This window comes from Amborella trichopoda, chromosome 2, assembly GCF_054954075.1.
Source record: "Amborella trichopoda isolate Santa Cruz 75 chromosome 2, AtrichopodaSantaCruz75HAP2 v2.0, whole genome shotgun sequence".
Lineage (NCBI taxonomy): Eukaryota > Viridiplantae > Streptophyta > Magnoliopsida > Amborellales > Amborellaceae > Amborella > Amborella trichopoda.
In genome coordinates this window covers 16323234-16340906 of record NC_142337.1, presented here as the reverse complement: position 1 = coordinate 16340906, position 17673 = coordinate 16323234, and the positions used below count along the sequence as shown (strand labels likewise).

At 36.3% G+C, this 17673-nt stretch overlaps 1 protein-coding gene and 1 long non-coding RNA gene across 10 annotated transcripts in view; both read right to left on the bottom strand.

Annotated features, from left to right (window-relative positions):
* Positions 1 to 448: 448 nt before the first annotated feature.
* Positions 449 to 2863, bottom strand: LOC110008234 (uncharacterized). Of its 2 annotated transcripts, XR_016050447.1 has the most exons (3): positions 2339 to 2858; positions 932 to 1093; positions 449 to 808 (listed from the first exon to the last, which is right to left on the bottom strand). It is a non-coding gene; the product is annotated as an uncharacterized LOC110008234 (long non-coding RNA). The 2 variants fall into 2 exon arrangements; XR_016050446.1 differs by lacking the exon at positions 932 to 1093 and having other exon boundaries at positions 2339 to 2863.
* Positions 2864 to 7570: 4707 nt separating this feature from the next.
* The window catches only part of LOC18445766 (serine carboxypeptidase-like 7), a 61536-nt gene continuing 51433 nt past the window's right edge, over positions 7571 to 17673 (bottom strand). For all 8 annotated transcript variants that reach the window (XR_016050441.1, XR_016050440.1, XR_016050444.1 and 5 more), the window contains one exon: positions 7571 to 7822. Coding sequence is in view for 5 of the 8 variants with exons in the window: in XM_011629321.3 (XP_011627623.2) it covers positions 7739 to 7822 (84 nt within the window). In the remaining 3 variants the exon portion in view is untranslated. The remainder of the gene's footprint in view (positions 7823 to 17673) is intronic.

Genomic DNA, 17673 nt, shown 5'->3' with positions numbered 1-17673 from the left:
AATCCTTTTTTTTTTTTTTTTTTGATGAGGATGGTTGTCTGATCAAAAGGAGGATCTAGACATCCCACCTTTGAGGGATATGTGGGTGATTTCAATGAAATGAGCATGGAAATTTGATGAAAAATGCAAGAAAAACTCCTTATTCATTTTAGCTAGAGAAATTCATGTAGCTTGGGCTTATAGTTTAGCAGCCAAGAGCAGGAAAAGTTTATATAAGGTGCCAACCTTATATTGTAGAAGTAAGGCACGCTTGAAAAATCTATTTGAAAGGTTTTTCAGATATCAAAACCCTATAGTTAATCATCTTGACCTGGAGATTGTATATTTAACAAATTGAAAGACTCACAATTGGCGAGACGTGCTCTTGTGATAATATATAGCATCTGCTAACAATTTGAATTACATTCTATTCATCTAAACACCTTTCAAGAAACAGGTTGACAAATTATTGCCATAGTGATAATACATTGCATTTGATAACTATAATATTACATACAATTCATCAACTACCTGCCAAATGGGGTAGTCCATTCAATAACAAAATTGCTCATATAAAATTCAGTAGTCCTGGCCATTATCAAATAATGGTTCGTTCCTTGTACCCAATCACCTTACATATCACCTAACAACCCAAAAAGAAGTGAAAAGAGTACAATGGCATACAACCTATATCTTTTTTTTGAGTGAAATGCATAAAACCTACATCAATAATGCCAATAGTTTAACAACAACTTTTCAAAAAAAAAAAAAAAAAACAGCAACATAGCCCCTCCTTTGAAGTTGTTCCATATGAATTTGTCCTCTCTGCCTGAGACACATTTTGATGAGTGACAATAGTGTTCCAAATGAAATTACAAATATGAACTTACACGCATATACAAATGTTTCAAAATGAACTTGCAAACATGACTTCTAAACAATTGCTTCTTACCATCAACTCACATCTGCGGCCTTCTTATGGGTCCAAAGCTTATGACGTGTTTTGTCCTTAGCGTTGTAAGAGGAAGATAAAATTGTGACAAATAGATACTACATACTTGTGATATAAACTCAATGCAACAGGGGCGAAAAAACCCAATGGCCAAAAACAAAACTGCAACAAACAAGCAAAAAGGGAAAGAAAATGGGAGAGAAAGACAATTGAAAAATAAATAAATGTTTGCATCAGATGTATTCTAATTTCCAAGAGTAAGTGATTCATTATATGGTGCATCAGATGCCACATGAAGGTATTGAACAGAAATAAGAAACTCAATTTATTTCAATTTTAATAATACTAATCGTGCAGTCATCAGGCCACAAGTAACATGTTAATTTGTAATTTTGTACCGGCCACTAGCAGCATGCATTCATCAGGCCGCAAGTAACATTTCCGCAATTGTAGTTCGATACAAATTTAAACATCAGCCATCCTATCCTAAAAAAGTACTGATGGTAATTACAAATATTATACAAGTATCCTGATACTCATTCCCCTTCAATGGAATCCATTTTTGTTTCCATTGTTACTAAAGAATTGGTAAGCCATTAAACAGTCCTATCCTGTGTTCCCAAACGAGCACATTTCTAACAAAATTCAGCCAATATTTTATGCCACATTCATGTAATATTCATTTAGGGAATAAGGTAGCTATGGACGAGGAAGAGCATATACAAAGACATATATTCACAGATATTTGCATCTACAAGATATCTTTATTGGGTATCTTTTACCTCACAATGCAATGTAAGATTACCATTACCACCAATTACATTTTACAAAACTGGAAGTGCATGAACATCCATTCACCACAATGGAGTCAAGAACCATGATGCTCTCAATTTTTAATACCCGTAAAGATACATGAGAAAAAAGAAAAAGAAAGATATGGAAGTAAGGAAGCTAGGAGACTTCTTCAATGGAAAACCTCAGCCAAACAACTCGAGTCATCTGATTTCAACTAGTCACACTAGAGCTTGTTCTCAATCGAATTTTTTCATAGAATTGATCTTAGATCAGTTCTATAGAACGAATTTGGCATTCTTTTTTATTTGTTTAACACAAAATGAGTAAGTAGCATGGTGTGCTGTAACAATATTTACTGCTCGTGTGTAATGGACCTAATTTTGACTTAAACATGTAAATAAGAAATTATCAACATTTTGCCAAATTATCATAACACCAAATTATCAAAACAGAGATGCGAAAGGATCTGACGCATTTGCAAATCATCCAATATAAAGATGCCTGCAGTCCTCATGGTTTTGTCTAAAAACCCCAATCAACCCCAAATCAATGGAAATTGTAGACAGTAGATTGTATTTGACTGAGTGAAATACAGAGAGCGAGAGAGAATACCTTTAGAGATGGGGTGGGCTACAGTTGGGAGGCCAGCCAGGGTTTTTTTAAGCTAGCGAGAGAGCTTCAATAGTTGCTAATGGTGAGGGATGAGAGGGCTTTAATTTCTGTGTGGGCTCAGAGGGCTTCAATAGTTACTAAAAAGAGAGAGATGCCTAAGCTCAGGGCTTCAATGGCTGCATATAGACAGAGAGAGAGGGATGCGCTACTGCTGTTGTAGCTATAGCGAGAGGTGTCCATCCCTCTGTGTGGGATGAGAGGGCTTCAATGACTGATAAAGAGAGAGAGGCAATGCTCAAGCCCAGGGGCTTCAATGGCTGCTTCATCACTGCCATCGCATCCATCGCTATTGCTGCATCGCGTCCATCGCTACTGCTGAACATAGAGAGAGGGAGGTCCACAAAGAGAGAGCGAGGGAGGTCCGTGAAGAGAGAGAGAGAATAGGAGAGAGGTCTGTGAAGAGAGAGAAGGAAGTCCGTGAAGAGAGTGAGAATAGGAGAGAGAGGCTAACATTAATCATGTGTCAGCGGATGTGTCAGTGCCCCATTAAAAAAAGAGAGAGGGCGGCTAAGCCATCTTGACCATCGATTTCAAATTTTTTTATCACGACCGTTGGGCGCAGCTCAATGGGATGTGCAAGCGAGCTAGCCTTATCTTTTCCCAAAATAAAAAATTTCAAACTCCCAACAACAGGGGCAAAGTTGAGAAAGATCTCACAACAGGGGTAACAACTCTTTTTGAGCGACACACCTGGTGTCGCCCTGTCATACCATTATATATATATATATATATATATAAAAAAAAAAAAATAGAAAAAATGAAAAAAAAAAAATTGAAATGGGCAACACACCTGGTGCCGCCCAGCCTGTGAGGGCGACATGCCTCGTGTCGCCCAAATATTTTTGCCAAAAAATTTTTTTTTTTTTTTTCTTTTCAATTAGACCAACCTTTTCAAATAAAAAAAAAATTCAAAAAATTCCATATGCTCCTTGGTGGCGTGAGCCTAAACTGCCAACTGATTTCAAAATCTTCTGCTCGTTGGTGGCATGAGCTTAAACTGCCAACCGACTCCAAACTCTTTTGCTCCTCAATGGCATGAGCCTAAACTGCCAACTGACTTCAAAATCTTTTACTCCTCGATGGCATGAGTCTAAACTGCCAACCAATTTCAAAAAAATATTTTGCTCTACGGTGGCATGAGCCTAAACTGCCAACCAAGATTGAGATCGTCAAACTCTTGTGATGTTAAAAAACCGAGCTAACACGTCAAACTCGTGCGACGTTAAAAACCTGAGCTAACATGTCAAACTCATGTGATGTTAAAAAGCCGAGCTAATAAATCAAACTCGTGCGACGTTAAAAAGCCGAGCTAACATGTCAAACTCGTGCGTAGTTAAAAAACCGAGCTAACACGTCAAACTCGTGCGATGTTAAAAAACTGAGCTAACACGTCAAACTCGTGCAATGTTAAAAAACCGAGCTAACACATCAAACTCGTGCGATGTTAAAAAGCCGAGCTAACATGTCAAACTCGTGCAACGTTAAAAAAACAAGCTAACACGTCAAACTCGTGCGACGTTAAAAGATCGAGCTAATACGTCAAACTCGTGCGAAGTAAAAGAGCCGAGACAGGTAACGTCTAGCCCTGTATGACGTAAAATGTCAGGTTATCCAGTTCAACGTCAAACTCATGCAACATAAAAGAGTCGAAACAGGTATTGTTTATCCCCGCATGACTTAAAAGGTCGAGTGTAGCGTCCATTGTTGTATGACGCTAAACTGCTTTGAAGGCTCTTTGGTTGCAAGGGTTAAAATTGCTAACCAACCCTGTTTTTTGAAATATCTTCCTCTTTTCAAAATTTTCATTATATGTCTTGTGTTTTTAAAAACTTTAATTTTTTTTGTTAAAATCGTAACCTGACCCTGCTCCAAGTTCTATTTCAAAGCTCCCCCTACTTTCAAAATTTCTAAAACATTTTCTAAAATGAAGGAGCTTGGACACCCGTATATGATGATTAGCGTGTTTGTCGCGATTGCCACATTGCTGCCTCGCATCTCTATTCGGAATTGAACAAACAAGTCTCATCCTATAGAAAACTTTCCTATAGACAGCCCAAAGAAACCCCTAAAGAAATCAAAGAAATTGCCAGGGTTAAAATTTTCAAACTGAGAAAACCCTGAGGTCAAGTGGCATGGTTGTAAAATCCACCTCGAGTTTCAAGCCTGCGTAACTCGTTGACACCTCACGCCGAAAACCCTAAGATGAAAATGGCCTAGGTATCTTCTCAAAATGTTACAAGTGAGCCACTAACCATGTGTTACAGATTTGTCTTCTCAGAGTATTTTTTTTTAAAACTTTTTATAAAGGGTGAGGTATATATAGAGCCGAAGCTCTAAACAATCTGAGTAAAGCACACCTTCAAATAGTGTCGAGAAATGTGGTTTTAGTATTGGAAATCTTTGTGATAGCCATAAAATATATTTTTATCTTTAATTATAAAATTTAAAACTTAAGAAATAGTGTAGATCGGGCAGATATTTGAAAACTTGAAAATCTTAAAAATTGACACTCGAAAAATATGTTACAAGATGCACTATTTTCTAAACTTGAAATCCATTTTTTTTTTTTTATCATGTCCATATATCTTGATATCGAGATGATCAATTTGCGGATATTTGGGCATCAAAACAACATCTTCCATTGAAATTTTTGAGGTGGGCTTTAATTTGATTGTTTAGAGCCTCAACTCTATATAAAAATTTTATTTTCATAAATCATATAAATATGCAAATTACGCATCGTCATCTCAATGGGATACACCTAAAGAAAATATTAAAAATATTTTTGAAATAATAAAATGAAAAAAATACCACTAAAACTTTTAGGGGTAGTTTGGTTATTTTATTTATTATTCTGGTTATTTTATTTATCAAGAATATATTTTTTTAATATTTTTTGCCGGTGCGAGTTTAAGAGAGTGGACGCTCGAATTTGATGTCAAAATATTTTCTAGAAAACATTATAAATAGACCAGTATATAGGCATGACACTATGATTGCGGCCATATTAGCCATCCATTCAGATTGGATAGTTGGGAGATGAAAAAAATGCATAAGATATATATGAAAATATATCTTACTTCGTTTGGGAGTATCTATTTAGAGAAAAATTATTCCATATCTCATCCAGTTCAAGCTTGCAATTAGAAAAGAAAACCGGTTCTTAGACTAACTAATTGTGGGAGGAAAGGAGGATATTCGAGCACGCATGTCACAGGAGAGTAAAAAAAAATCAGTAAACCATGTCTCCGTAATTATAAGAGCATGTACTATTATAGATGGGCTATGACAGAAAAATGAAATACACCAATAAAGAAAATGAATAAATCAAATAGCATATATTGCAAAGCTGTCTATCAATTTTTTTGACATAAACCGTTCATTTTATTAGGGAAAAAGTTTATATAACGTTGCAACTTTAAAATGTTGAATTAAGATGCACCTCAAAAATCCGTTATAAAAGGTTGTTTTGATGTTGAAAAACCATCTAGTTGGTCATCTCTACATCGAAATGTATGAATATGTAAAGAAAACATATTTTGAGTAACAAAAATAATATATCTTACAACACATGATCTGGACCATCTATTTTTTAGATTTTCATGTATTTATAGATTTACTGGATTTGGACCATTTTTGGAGTTTAAAATTTTATATAATTAGAGATTAAAATAGATTCTCAAGTTATTCTAAGTAATTTTGACACCAAAATTATATTTGTGATAAAATTTGGAAGAGCACCTTTATTTAGTTGTTTAAGGCTGCAACCTTAGGCAAACCACGCCCTTTTATTAGTACTACTGTGGAAGATACATGATTTTTGAAGTTCCTTCATTGAACGTATATCAACCCATCGTAATGTATTCGAATGAAAGGTTAAAATAGGTTAATTTCCAGTTTCCCAGGTTTAATCAAACAAGCGATACGCAAATCTTAGATTACCAAACAAGGGCTTTGCCATTCCAGGTTTCTGATATCAGGTATCCAAGTTCCAGATTTCATATTCCTAGGTTCCCAATATTTCTAGATTGGTACTTACTGAACACGTCAAAAAGTTGAAATGGACAGAAAGAAATAGAGCAAGGCTTATTTTGAGCTTTGAACCAAGGAAAACGTTTACATATGGGTGATGCCCTGAACAATCAAATTAAGGCAGATCTCAAACATTCGCTAGAAAAAGTTTTTTTAATGCTAAAAACCCTTAATTCGATCATCTTGACCTCAAGATATACAGACATGATAAAAAAATAGATTGCAAGTCTTGAAAATAGTGCATCTTATAATGTATAAATTTTCAGCCATCAAAAAGATTTATGATGCTAAAACAACATGTTTCAATACTATTTGAAAGTGCTCCCTTGTTTAGAGCCTCAGCCTTAATACAAAGCACCTTTATAAAGGGAGTGTTTGGAAGGTGTTCCTTTTTAAAGGGTGTGTTTTTTTTATTAAGGCTGAAACCCTAAACAATCAAAGGAGCACCTTCAAATAGTACCAAAACATGTTTCAGTATCAGAATTCCTCGTGATGGCTGAAAATTTATTTTTTGTCTCTAATTATTAAATTTCATAATTAATATAGCATAGTTCAAGCAGATTCATGAACGCTTGAAAATCTTGAAAATTGATGGTTAAGTAAATGCACCATGAGATGCACTATCTTTGAGACTCAAAATCTATTTTTCTCATTTTCATAGATCTTGAAGTAGAGATGATCGATTTGAGGATTTTTAGGTATTAAAACATGTCATTTTCTAGTGAATTTTTGAGGTGCGCCTTAATTTGATTGTTTAGGGACTCACCCTTATATAAGCTTTTTCCTTTAACCAAAGCAATCATGGAAAAGGCAGGAGACCGAAAACACTAAAGATTAGGTCTGGATGAGTAAGGCTCGTCTTTAAGTCCCAATTCTATGTCAAGCTACTAGTTCATAAAATATGTAAAATCTTAAGTTACGATATCGAAATGGTCTTATTACCTAATGGAATATTAGTTAATTCACAGTTACTGCAGGAGCAAGGTTTGTGAGCACCCAAGAACAGTAGAATTCAGCTCCCCAAAAGTTGGATGGAATGTGCAGTTCACATGAACTGGAAGCCAAAGGATTGTCACTACATGACCATGATGAGATCTAAAATGTAAGTTGTTGCGCCAATATTTTATATATTATTTCAAATTAAATGCAATAGACAATTATTTCATTGAAAATTAATTTATTTCATGTACAATACACAAGATCACTTCCTACATACAAATCATACAAGCCTTCAGCACATTAAGACACAGTTTGAACCTCTCATAAATTACACAATCTCTTAAAAATGAAGGCAGTTATACTGATAATTTACAATGGCTCATTTGAGATCCACCTCTTTAACATTGCAACGCATTCTTTGGGCTTATACTCGGGAGCTGTGTGCCCGGCTCCCTACAGATATAGAGTTTAGCATTAAAATAATGAGAACAAAAAAAACACAAAAAGAAGGAAAAAAAAAATCATCATTATTGTCTCAAAAATTGTGATTACAATGAGATAATGCATTACGGAAACAGAGATGAATTGTTTCTCTTCAAAGGCCAGACTACCAAAGAGAAATGATCGACATAATACTTTACAATCCATCAAAAATGCAACGGGCAGGGATTCATACTCTGCTACACTTGGCAACTAACGTTGACAGCACCTTGGAGCAAGACTTTAAAGCAACGACATAACCATAAATTATATCTAGATACTTAAGAGGGCCCTAAATGAATTTCAGGCTGTAAATTCAGAAATTTTCGTTCTTTTCTTTTATTAATTGCTGGAAACTCTACTTATAGATGCCACAAATATAACACATTTAAATTATGGGATTGTATACAATGAGACCATTTACCTTTGATACAAAGTGAGCACAATTACTTGCACCCATCCAATGTGAAATTCGATAGCTTAGGTGTGTCACAAAGTTTCGAGAAAATTTCTTTTGAAGTTTGAGCTTGGTCAATGGAATAAATGCAGCCACTTAATATCACATCCAATGGTCAAGACTAATTGTGACCACCTTGTACAAAAAGTAAATAGTCTCATTCTATACTTTTTGTTAAATTATTGTAGTCCAAAATCTTTATAACTCACTTCCAAAATAATTTTTATTCAAACTAAATACAATACTAAGATTCTAGGAAGAAAAAATAAGACAAAAAACAACATCAACTAAATGTAAATAAATAAGAGAAGAGTTATTGGAATTTTCTTAGGGTTCTAGCACACCCACAGCTGATCAATAGTGCATTGAATCATAGAACCTGCTGAAACCACCAATTTGAACTAGGAAGCAATTCTAGAACTCCCTCTTTTATTTTAATGGGGCAAGAGAGCTAGGGCAACAGAAAGGTTTTCTACAAAGAAACCATTTTTAAACCTCAGCATGCCACAAAGGCACGTCCCCTAGCCTAGGGTTGGGCGTGCCCTCCCCTTGGCCTCTCTTTTTGAGATGTGTGCAACATCAACTCTTATGGGTGGAATGCCACCTTTTGGGAGAGAAAAGAGAGAGGACTTAGAGAGAAATGAAAGAGAGTTCAACAATATCTAGGATTATTAGGAGATCTGTGAGGTGAGAGAATATTAAATCTGAGCCATCAATCTTTGAGATTAGTCATCATGATTCAGAGAGGATATTTAATAAACTTATCCCCTAAGATTTGACCCATATGCACTTCTAATCCATTTAGAACTTTGACTAGTTAAACCTTATTTTAGAACAATCCAAGATAAATTAGGAATCCTATTCTCCTAGAAAGAGATAATTAGGCCCTGTATAGTTATTAAGAAAATCAGTACGATAATCTTTAAAAAAAAATTAACCAAAATGTTACATTTTTTCTTTTAAAAAAAAAAAGTGGGCATCACACTTAATGGGCCATGTGGGCCCTCGTGGGCTTGACATGATGCCCCAATGTGGGCCCCACATGTGTTGGGGATGGGCCGTAAGCCCCCCACATGGTCCCACTAATAATTGAATTCCCAAAAATTCCCTCATTTTAAAAAATATAGAAATACCCATTTGGGATTTTTACACATTTAAAATTCATTTTTAAATTTCTAAAAAAATCCCCAAAGATCACAAGAACATTTTTTCAATTGAAAACAATGTTTCTGGATTTCCATAAAAAAACTAACAGAAATACAATCTAGAAGTGGATAGGTACCTTATAAGTCAAATAACAAGTGAATATCATGGCACTCCACCCGTGCCATGACCTATGATACCCTACTATCTTCTTAAACTAACCAATTGAATCCATGACCCACGATCAAAAGCATGGGCTCATGATTGATCCGTCAAAGTTAGTCAATAAACAATAGAACCATTGTCCCGGTATATGGATTACAAGTTCCTCGCCAAGAGCAAGTCAAATGCACACATAACTATTAGACAAGAAGGCACTCTCTCTATGCATATGTACATGTATCCTTCTATATAAGGTTGCTTCCCCAAATACGGTTGTCATATGTATACATTGTGTGGAATTATGTTGAGTATTTGGCTCTTGCTTTCACAAATCCTTCCTCAAATAGGAGACCATATACCTCTTCTGGCCAATAAATATTATCCCTGGGCATCTTTTCGACCTCAACAAAGGATAACCCACAACAACCACTCAATGGTAGTACCACATGCTCAGGGGTAAGGGTTTTGGATATGACCAAAGCCCTATATTGCCCAATCCTAGGTCAATCAACCGCAATACAATTGAATTGTAGTGTACAAAATACTCTAAATTATTTTATTTTCAAGCTCTACAAAACCCAATATCTCCCATTTGGCCTTTGAAGGCCATGCAATCACTTCAAGTCCATCGCAGGTAGATGCTTGGCAAACACATTTTTCACTAATCCTTTTATCAAAGGATTTGTAAACATAGCCTCTATTGGGAGATAAAAGACCTCGGTCTCTTTTGCTCGAATCTCATTGCAACGTAGTAGTAGTCCAGTTTTATATGCCTTGATTTCTTGTGAAATCGTTGCCCATTAGACATCGTTGTCTTGTTATCATAGAAGATCCTTATGCATGGACATCTCACGAGATTGAATCTGAGCTGATTCTAAAACTTCTTTAACCAAACTACTTCTTTCGTTGGGAGACCATAAGCCACATACTTTCACTCCATAGTTGAGATTGCAACCATGTCATGTTTCTTTCAGCACCAAGAAACATCTCCACTGGTAAGAGTGAAGATATACCTACATGTGGACTTCTTATTTGGATCACCCCAATAGTTTGCATCTGAATATCTCTATGCCTAAATATCAGAGATTCCTCCATATGTGAGTGCAAGATTAACAGTCCCCTTTAACTATCGCAATACTCGTTTTATCTATTTCCAGTTCTCCATGCCTAGATTACTTTAGAACCTACTAACTCATAGCAAAAGATTGAGTCAATCCGGTCTCGTCCCTAGCATAGCATACATTAGCAACCCAACTGCACATCTGTAATGTATTTATATACATGGCTCTTTTCCTTTTGAACTTGTGGGACACATGGCTAGGCTTGACTAGTCTTTTTATTAATAGGGGTCAATATGGGATTACAATTATCCATCACAAATACTTCCAATATTTTCTTGCAATATGTCTCATGTGACAGCTGAATGGTTCTGTCTCTTCTATTTTTAGTTATCTTGATATCGAGTACATACAAAACCTCTCCAAGATCCTTTATATTAAAGTGCTGAGATATGAAAGCTTTTGTTTTCAAAACAAGAGTCATTGAACTATTAGCAATTGGCATGTCATCAACATACAGGGAGATGAACACTACATCACTCACATTGACCTTGACATAGATGCAATAATCCTCCTGGTTAGTCACAAAACCAGCTTTTCACAAGATCTCTTGAAACTTTATGTACAACTGCTACGACGCTTGTTTTAGGCCATAAAGGGATTTCTTAAGTTTGCATATTAAGCTTTCTTTACCCTTTTCTATGAAAACCTTTGGCTTCTTTATGTAAATTTCTTCTTCTACTTCCCCATTTAAAAATGCCATCTTTACATCTCTCTGGTGGAGCGCGAAGTCGAAATGGGCTGCTTTTGACTATCAAGATCCCAATGAGTAGGAACTTAGCTACTAGGAAGAAGGTCTCATCATAGTCAATCCCTTCTTTCTAAGTACCCCTTCGCAACTAATCTGGTTGTATACTTTTTTAACTTCCCTTCTGCATTCACCTTTTTCCTATGAAAAAATTTACATCAGATTTCAATCATGAGGTAGGGTGACTAGATCCCAAACATGGTTATATTTAATGAAGTTTAGTTCATCTACTTTGGTTTCTTCCTACTAGTTCTTTTCTAGATCGAATATGCCCTCTTGGTAGGAACAGGGTTCATGCAAGGATCCGTCTTCAATCTGCTCATAGAACTCTCTTAAGAAGCTAAAGAGTTCGGATCTCCTAATTCAGTTACTTCTCCTAGGCTGGTGGCTCAGGATCCTGGGACACACACATGTCACTCATTGTTTCATAAAAGTTAGGTGGATTGCAAGTGGCATGACCCTCATGCGCATTACCAAGAATCTATACCCTTTTGGAAACCCAAATTTGTGCTAAATTTGTATAATATCCTACTATATCTTGGATATATATATATATATATATATATTATATGCACACACATATTATATGTATATGTGTGTGTGTGTGTGTGTGTGTGTGTATATATATATATATATATATATATATATATATATATATATATATATATATATATATGTATGCTGTCCTATATCGTTAACTCCCATAAGTATACATGTGTATATATATGACACATTTATCATCATCGTTTTAACCTTTTTTAAATTAATTGGGGTCGGCTACATGAATCCTGGTTCTCCATTATGCTCTATTAGAGGCCATATATACGACACATTGCCTGAAAGAATTTTACCCAATCGTGGGCTTGAATATTTCTCTCCCTCCTATCCCTCAACCTTAATATGGTATCAGAACTGAGCTTAAAATCTTAGGATATTTTTCTTTCTTCTGGGGCTTGAAGCTGTGGTACATCACCAATCTCATATTTCCAACAAGATCATCTCCCTTTTTTCTTTAGTGAAAATGAGAAGCCCACGAGAAAAGGGTCGTTGTATGTCGATAGAGTCTGTTCAGCCATATAAACATGTTGAAATTCCTTAGGCTTAACCTTAGGGCACACCACGTATGCAACTTTGAGAATAGAACTAGATTCAATGGTCGAACCAATTTCCCCTATTCATTCTCCTTTGAGGCCTTCATCTTTTTCTTCGTCAAATGTTGGTTTAATCACGTAAACTTGGTCATCATTACAGACTAGATCTCTTACAAGATCTTCATCTTCATCTAAGTATGTATCCAAAATTGGCGGCAGATTCCAATCTACAACTTGCTGATTTTCTATTCAATCAATGTAGAAATCACCCTCGTTCCCTTTCAAATATGTAGATCAACTGAATCCCATGATTTATTCTCTCGAACATGGGGCTCCCGACGCAGAGCGTGCACATAGAACGGGTTCTCAAAGACAGTGTCCCATTCCCTACCACCACTATAGTCTGTTGCTAATGCGTTTTGCACCAAGTCAATGCCTCAACTTTTTCTTTTGTTAACATTGTATTACTGATAAGTGTTGTATACAAGTATTTGTGAGTCCAAATTCACCCGCTAGGGGTGACTCGATAAAAAATTTGTCAGCATAACATGTACAAGAGGGGCTTATAGATACCGCCTGATAGCAAGGATTTACATGAACCTTTCAAAAGTTACAGCATGCTTAAAATTGCCAAAAAGTACACTGTGTTTATGATATGTGCCAAAGGTCCTGAGCAAAAAAGGAGTCGAACCCGGCTTGATCTTCTACTTGCATTCTAGCTCCCTCTTTTGCCAAGAGATCTGCGAACTCGTTGGACATCCTCCATATATGCCTCCAAGAGACATTCATATCCCTGCAAATGTGGTCAATTTCATCAAAGATAGGGGTTAGGTACCATGGAGGAGAGGTAGCCCTACTTGCCCATGAGAGGACATTTTTTGAATCTCCTTCAATTATTAGGTGTAAGCCCCAAGAGTGATTGAAACTTTTCAGGCCTTGTAGGAGGGCCAAGGCTTCTGCGTTATGGGCATCCTTGATGCCAAGATGCTCTGAAAATGTTAGGAGTATATTACAATGATGGTCTCTAAAGATCCCCCCAGCCCCTGCCGGGCCAGGATTCCCAAGGGAACAACCATCGAAATTTAGCTGGATGCAGCCTTCTGGTGGTGGTTGCCAGTTGTTGGTCTTGGTGCCTTTCGTGGTTGATGATGGAGGATATTTTTCTATTGAGGGATGAAAAAACTCCTTGGTATGCCCAAGATGACCTTGTGATTTGAGGCCCAGAAAGTGGCCATGGAAGTTGCCTTGTGTAGGAGTGTTGAGGTTTGGAGTTTTAAACCTTGAAAGATTCTAGTATTTCTTTCCACCCAGATGGTCCATACAGTTGCCGCTATGGTGGCCTTCCACAATACTCTCCCATCCTTCGGCCATTGAGAATCTAGATCATAAGAGATGAATGCTTTGACAGTAGGAGAGGTGACCCATTCGATGCCAAAGAGTTGCAAGACTTTGCCCCAAAGTTCGTAGGAGAAGTCGCAATGAATGAATAAGTGGGGATTAGATTCCTCCTCACTCTGGCATAACATGCATCTGTTGGGGATCGGTCAATTCTTCAACTTGCCTTCTCAAGTCTTCTATCTCAGTGTATCCGATGTCTCACTCTCGTTGGATGGGTTCATTCTTGGTACTTGGCCATAGACCATGTCCACAAGCCACAATGCCTATCAACAAACGCCACAATCCACAAGAATCGTCTAACATTCTAATACCACCTGACGCAGTTGAAAATTACCGACCGCCAATAACTGGCAAATCAGCCACGTTTTAGAGAGAAATAAAAATCAAAAAGAAAACTACCAGAAAAAGAAACAAACACGGGGATCTGAGATCCCCACCACGCACCATCAACAAGAGAAGAAGAAAAGAAACAAAAGCCAAGCATGCTCTCTCTCTCTCTCTAAATAATAACTATATTATCCACTTAATAAAAAAAAAACCATTTGTTTACAATAGACTCCTTCTTTATACCGATACTATGCCTGTCTCTTGGAGAACCACGTAACCAAAAGAATAACTTATTCCTAATAACAGCAAACTACCAAACTAACACCACCACAAAAAAAGAGAAAAAAGTACTTATCCTATGGACCCTACCTAACCTACTAACCCCAATTTAAACAAGCAATCCTATATCATTCCAACAGACCTCACCACAAAAAAATTCATATTTTAAATAAATGGACTCACTTAAAAAATAAATGAAAAAAGAAAAATTTTAATAAAATAATCTTTTATTTCTTCTTCTTCTGATCACCATCTGAATGACAAAGAAATTTTTTAATAAAATCATCTTTTATTTCTTCTTCTTCCGATCATGATCCGATTGGTCAAAAAAATATCCAGCTTGATAATCTCCTTTAAACAAATCCAACTCGATAATCTCGCTCTAAAAAAAATCCAGCTCGATAATCTCGACTGCATTAGTAAGTTTAACCCAATCTTTTCCTTTCAAGCAAAAACCCCCTACCTAATTAACTTTGTTTGCTTTACCCACACAAAAAACACATCAATATATTTCACATTCAAAGTAGAAAAATATATTCCATACCCCTCTTGCCCAAACAAACAAAAAAAAAAGGGGTTCTATGCTAGCATTAAAACTAAGGAATTAGTACATGGCAAAAGACAGAGTTTTGAGTGATAGAGAGAATAAAAAGGATTGAAATCAAACACAATATTTCCTTGGGAATCGCTTGATCATCTAGGATTGATGATCACAACATTTAAGTTATAGGGGGCAAACTACATGGAACAGCCGCAATTTGCCAAGATGTTCATTAGAATCCAAAGAAAATACGGTTACATTACATGATGAATGGAAAGTGAGAATTCGAAATTAATTGCACGGCTTCTGTATTCAATGCAGTAAAATAATAGCAAGGGACTACTATTTCTTAGAATTGTGTAGGATATACGATATGTGGTAGCCAAGACATACTTGCAACGAGATGATATGGCTAGAATTTACAGATTGCATCATAAAATACCGAATTTGCAATAAGGGAAAATGATTGTGAGAGAATACTTTGGGATATTAAGGCAAAAGTGGGAAGGACTAGACCACTATTAGCATATTAATCCCAACATTTATGGCAAAAAAAAAACAGGTCCATCCACGGAGGATATTTGATTTCTTAACCGGCCTACATCCTAACTTTGAATTTCAGAGAGTCCACGTTCTAAGGGAGGGGAGGATAAATTGCCCTCTCATGAAGCAATTTATAATTATGTGTGGGGTGTTGAGGACAATTCTCAAGCATCCGCCTTGAACAATCAACCTTTATAGTAAGTTACAAGCAAGGAAAAGTGGGTGTGAAATGACCAAACCATGCCTCACTTTCTCTTGTCGAAAAGGAGAAACTCAAGTGCTCCCATTCTGGGAGGAGGAGACATACCAAAAGGATTGTTGGGGCTTGCATCCACACTTGATACCAAGCCAAGGAATGAAAGTGCCAATATAATACCAAGTGAGAGGGAGGGCATTCAGCCACACATAATGTATCTGTTGCAAGCGATCATGCCATCAAAAATCTATATAACACCAATTGACCACTCTCAATGCTTCACTCAGCCCTAAGACACTAATAAAGCAACTAGCTACATATGCATATGGAAACCCTGTGTATCCCAAATCTAGATTTAAACTTGTTGTTGGATCCATGACCAACTACCTCTAGGAGCCTCATTCTTACTCTTTGTAATACCTGTGCCTTCTTTTCATTCCAATCTTCTCTCCGTAAGCAACCTAACAAAATAACTGAATTGCAGTGTAACATTGTATTCCTATATTATGTTTCTTAGGACCTGAAAACGAGAAAGATGATTGGTCGTGGCCGTGAAAAAAATAGGATGTACCTATTCAACATGGGACGTGCTTCTATTGCTCTCAATTTTGAGTCTAGAAGATATGAGCATGTACTCTTGTGGCACACCCCCTTACGCCATATGTCTCTAAAATCTTCAAAATTATTGTTTCCAAATAAGTTTGATGATTTGAATGTTTCTCAGTTACAATGCCAGATCTATCAATTGTCCAAACCTATTGTAGAACCTATTTTTCTTCTAATGAAAATACATGGTCTAAACCATTCCATTTTGTTAATTTTAATGTTTGGGGGCTTCCTCCAGTTATTTTTGTATTTAGATATCAGTATTTTTTCTCATTCATCAATGAATACTCTCATTATACTTGGTTCTATCTTATAAAAAGTAGAGACAAAGTAACCTCAATAGCTAAAATATTTCATAAAATGGTTCAAACCAAGTTTGAGACCCAAATCAAATTCTCCCATTCTATTAATGCACAAGAGTATCTACACAATGGATTAAAGAATTATTTTCTTGAACACGGTCTAGAAACTTAGACAACATGTTCCTACACACCACAACAAACTGGTGCGACAGAACTAAAAAGTAGGCAATTGTTGGAAGTTGTAAGATCCATCTTAATAGGAATAAATGTCCATAATAAAAATTTTGATTGTCTACTTTGTTCATTACCCTGGGCAAGGCTAGGAATATATTAGCACCCCAATCTACTAGATACGTGTTCCTAGGATACTCGAACTCTCATAAGGGACATGTTCTGTCTAGTAACTAAAAAGAAAATTGCCTCAAAAGATGCTATCTTCTTTGAGAATATACTCTACCTTTGTTCCTAGAGAGATTCGATGTCACCCGACAAGCTTATTCCTCTTCTCGTGATCACAGATAGTTCTAGTAATCCAACCAGGAAGCTACCAAGAAACAGTTGAAAGTGTACACCCGAAAAACGAACAAGGAAAGTCTGATGTAAACGATCAGCCGCAACTTCTTGACTTATTATTTACTTCTCCCCTTTCTACCTTTAGACCTTCTCAACTCGATTTACCTATTGCCACAAGAAAAGAAAGAAAGACTTGTATTTCTTATCCCATCAATAAATTTGTTTCCTATACTTTAATTTCACCCTCCTTTCATCCATATCTTTGCTCTACTTCCTTTCTTCTTGTTCCGACTAAAGTTGCAGATGTGTTGACCTATCCACAATGGAAAGCAGAAATAATCGCCTTAGAGAAGCAACCAACTTGGTATGTAATTGATCAGCAGTGAACTTGGGATGTCAT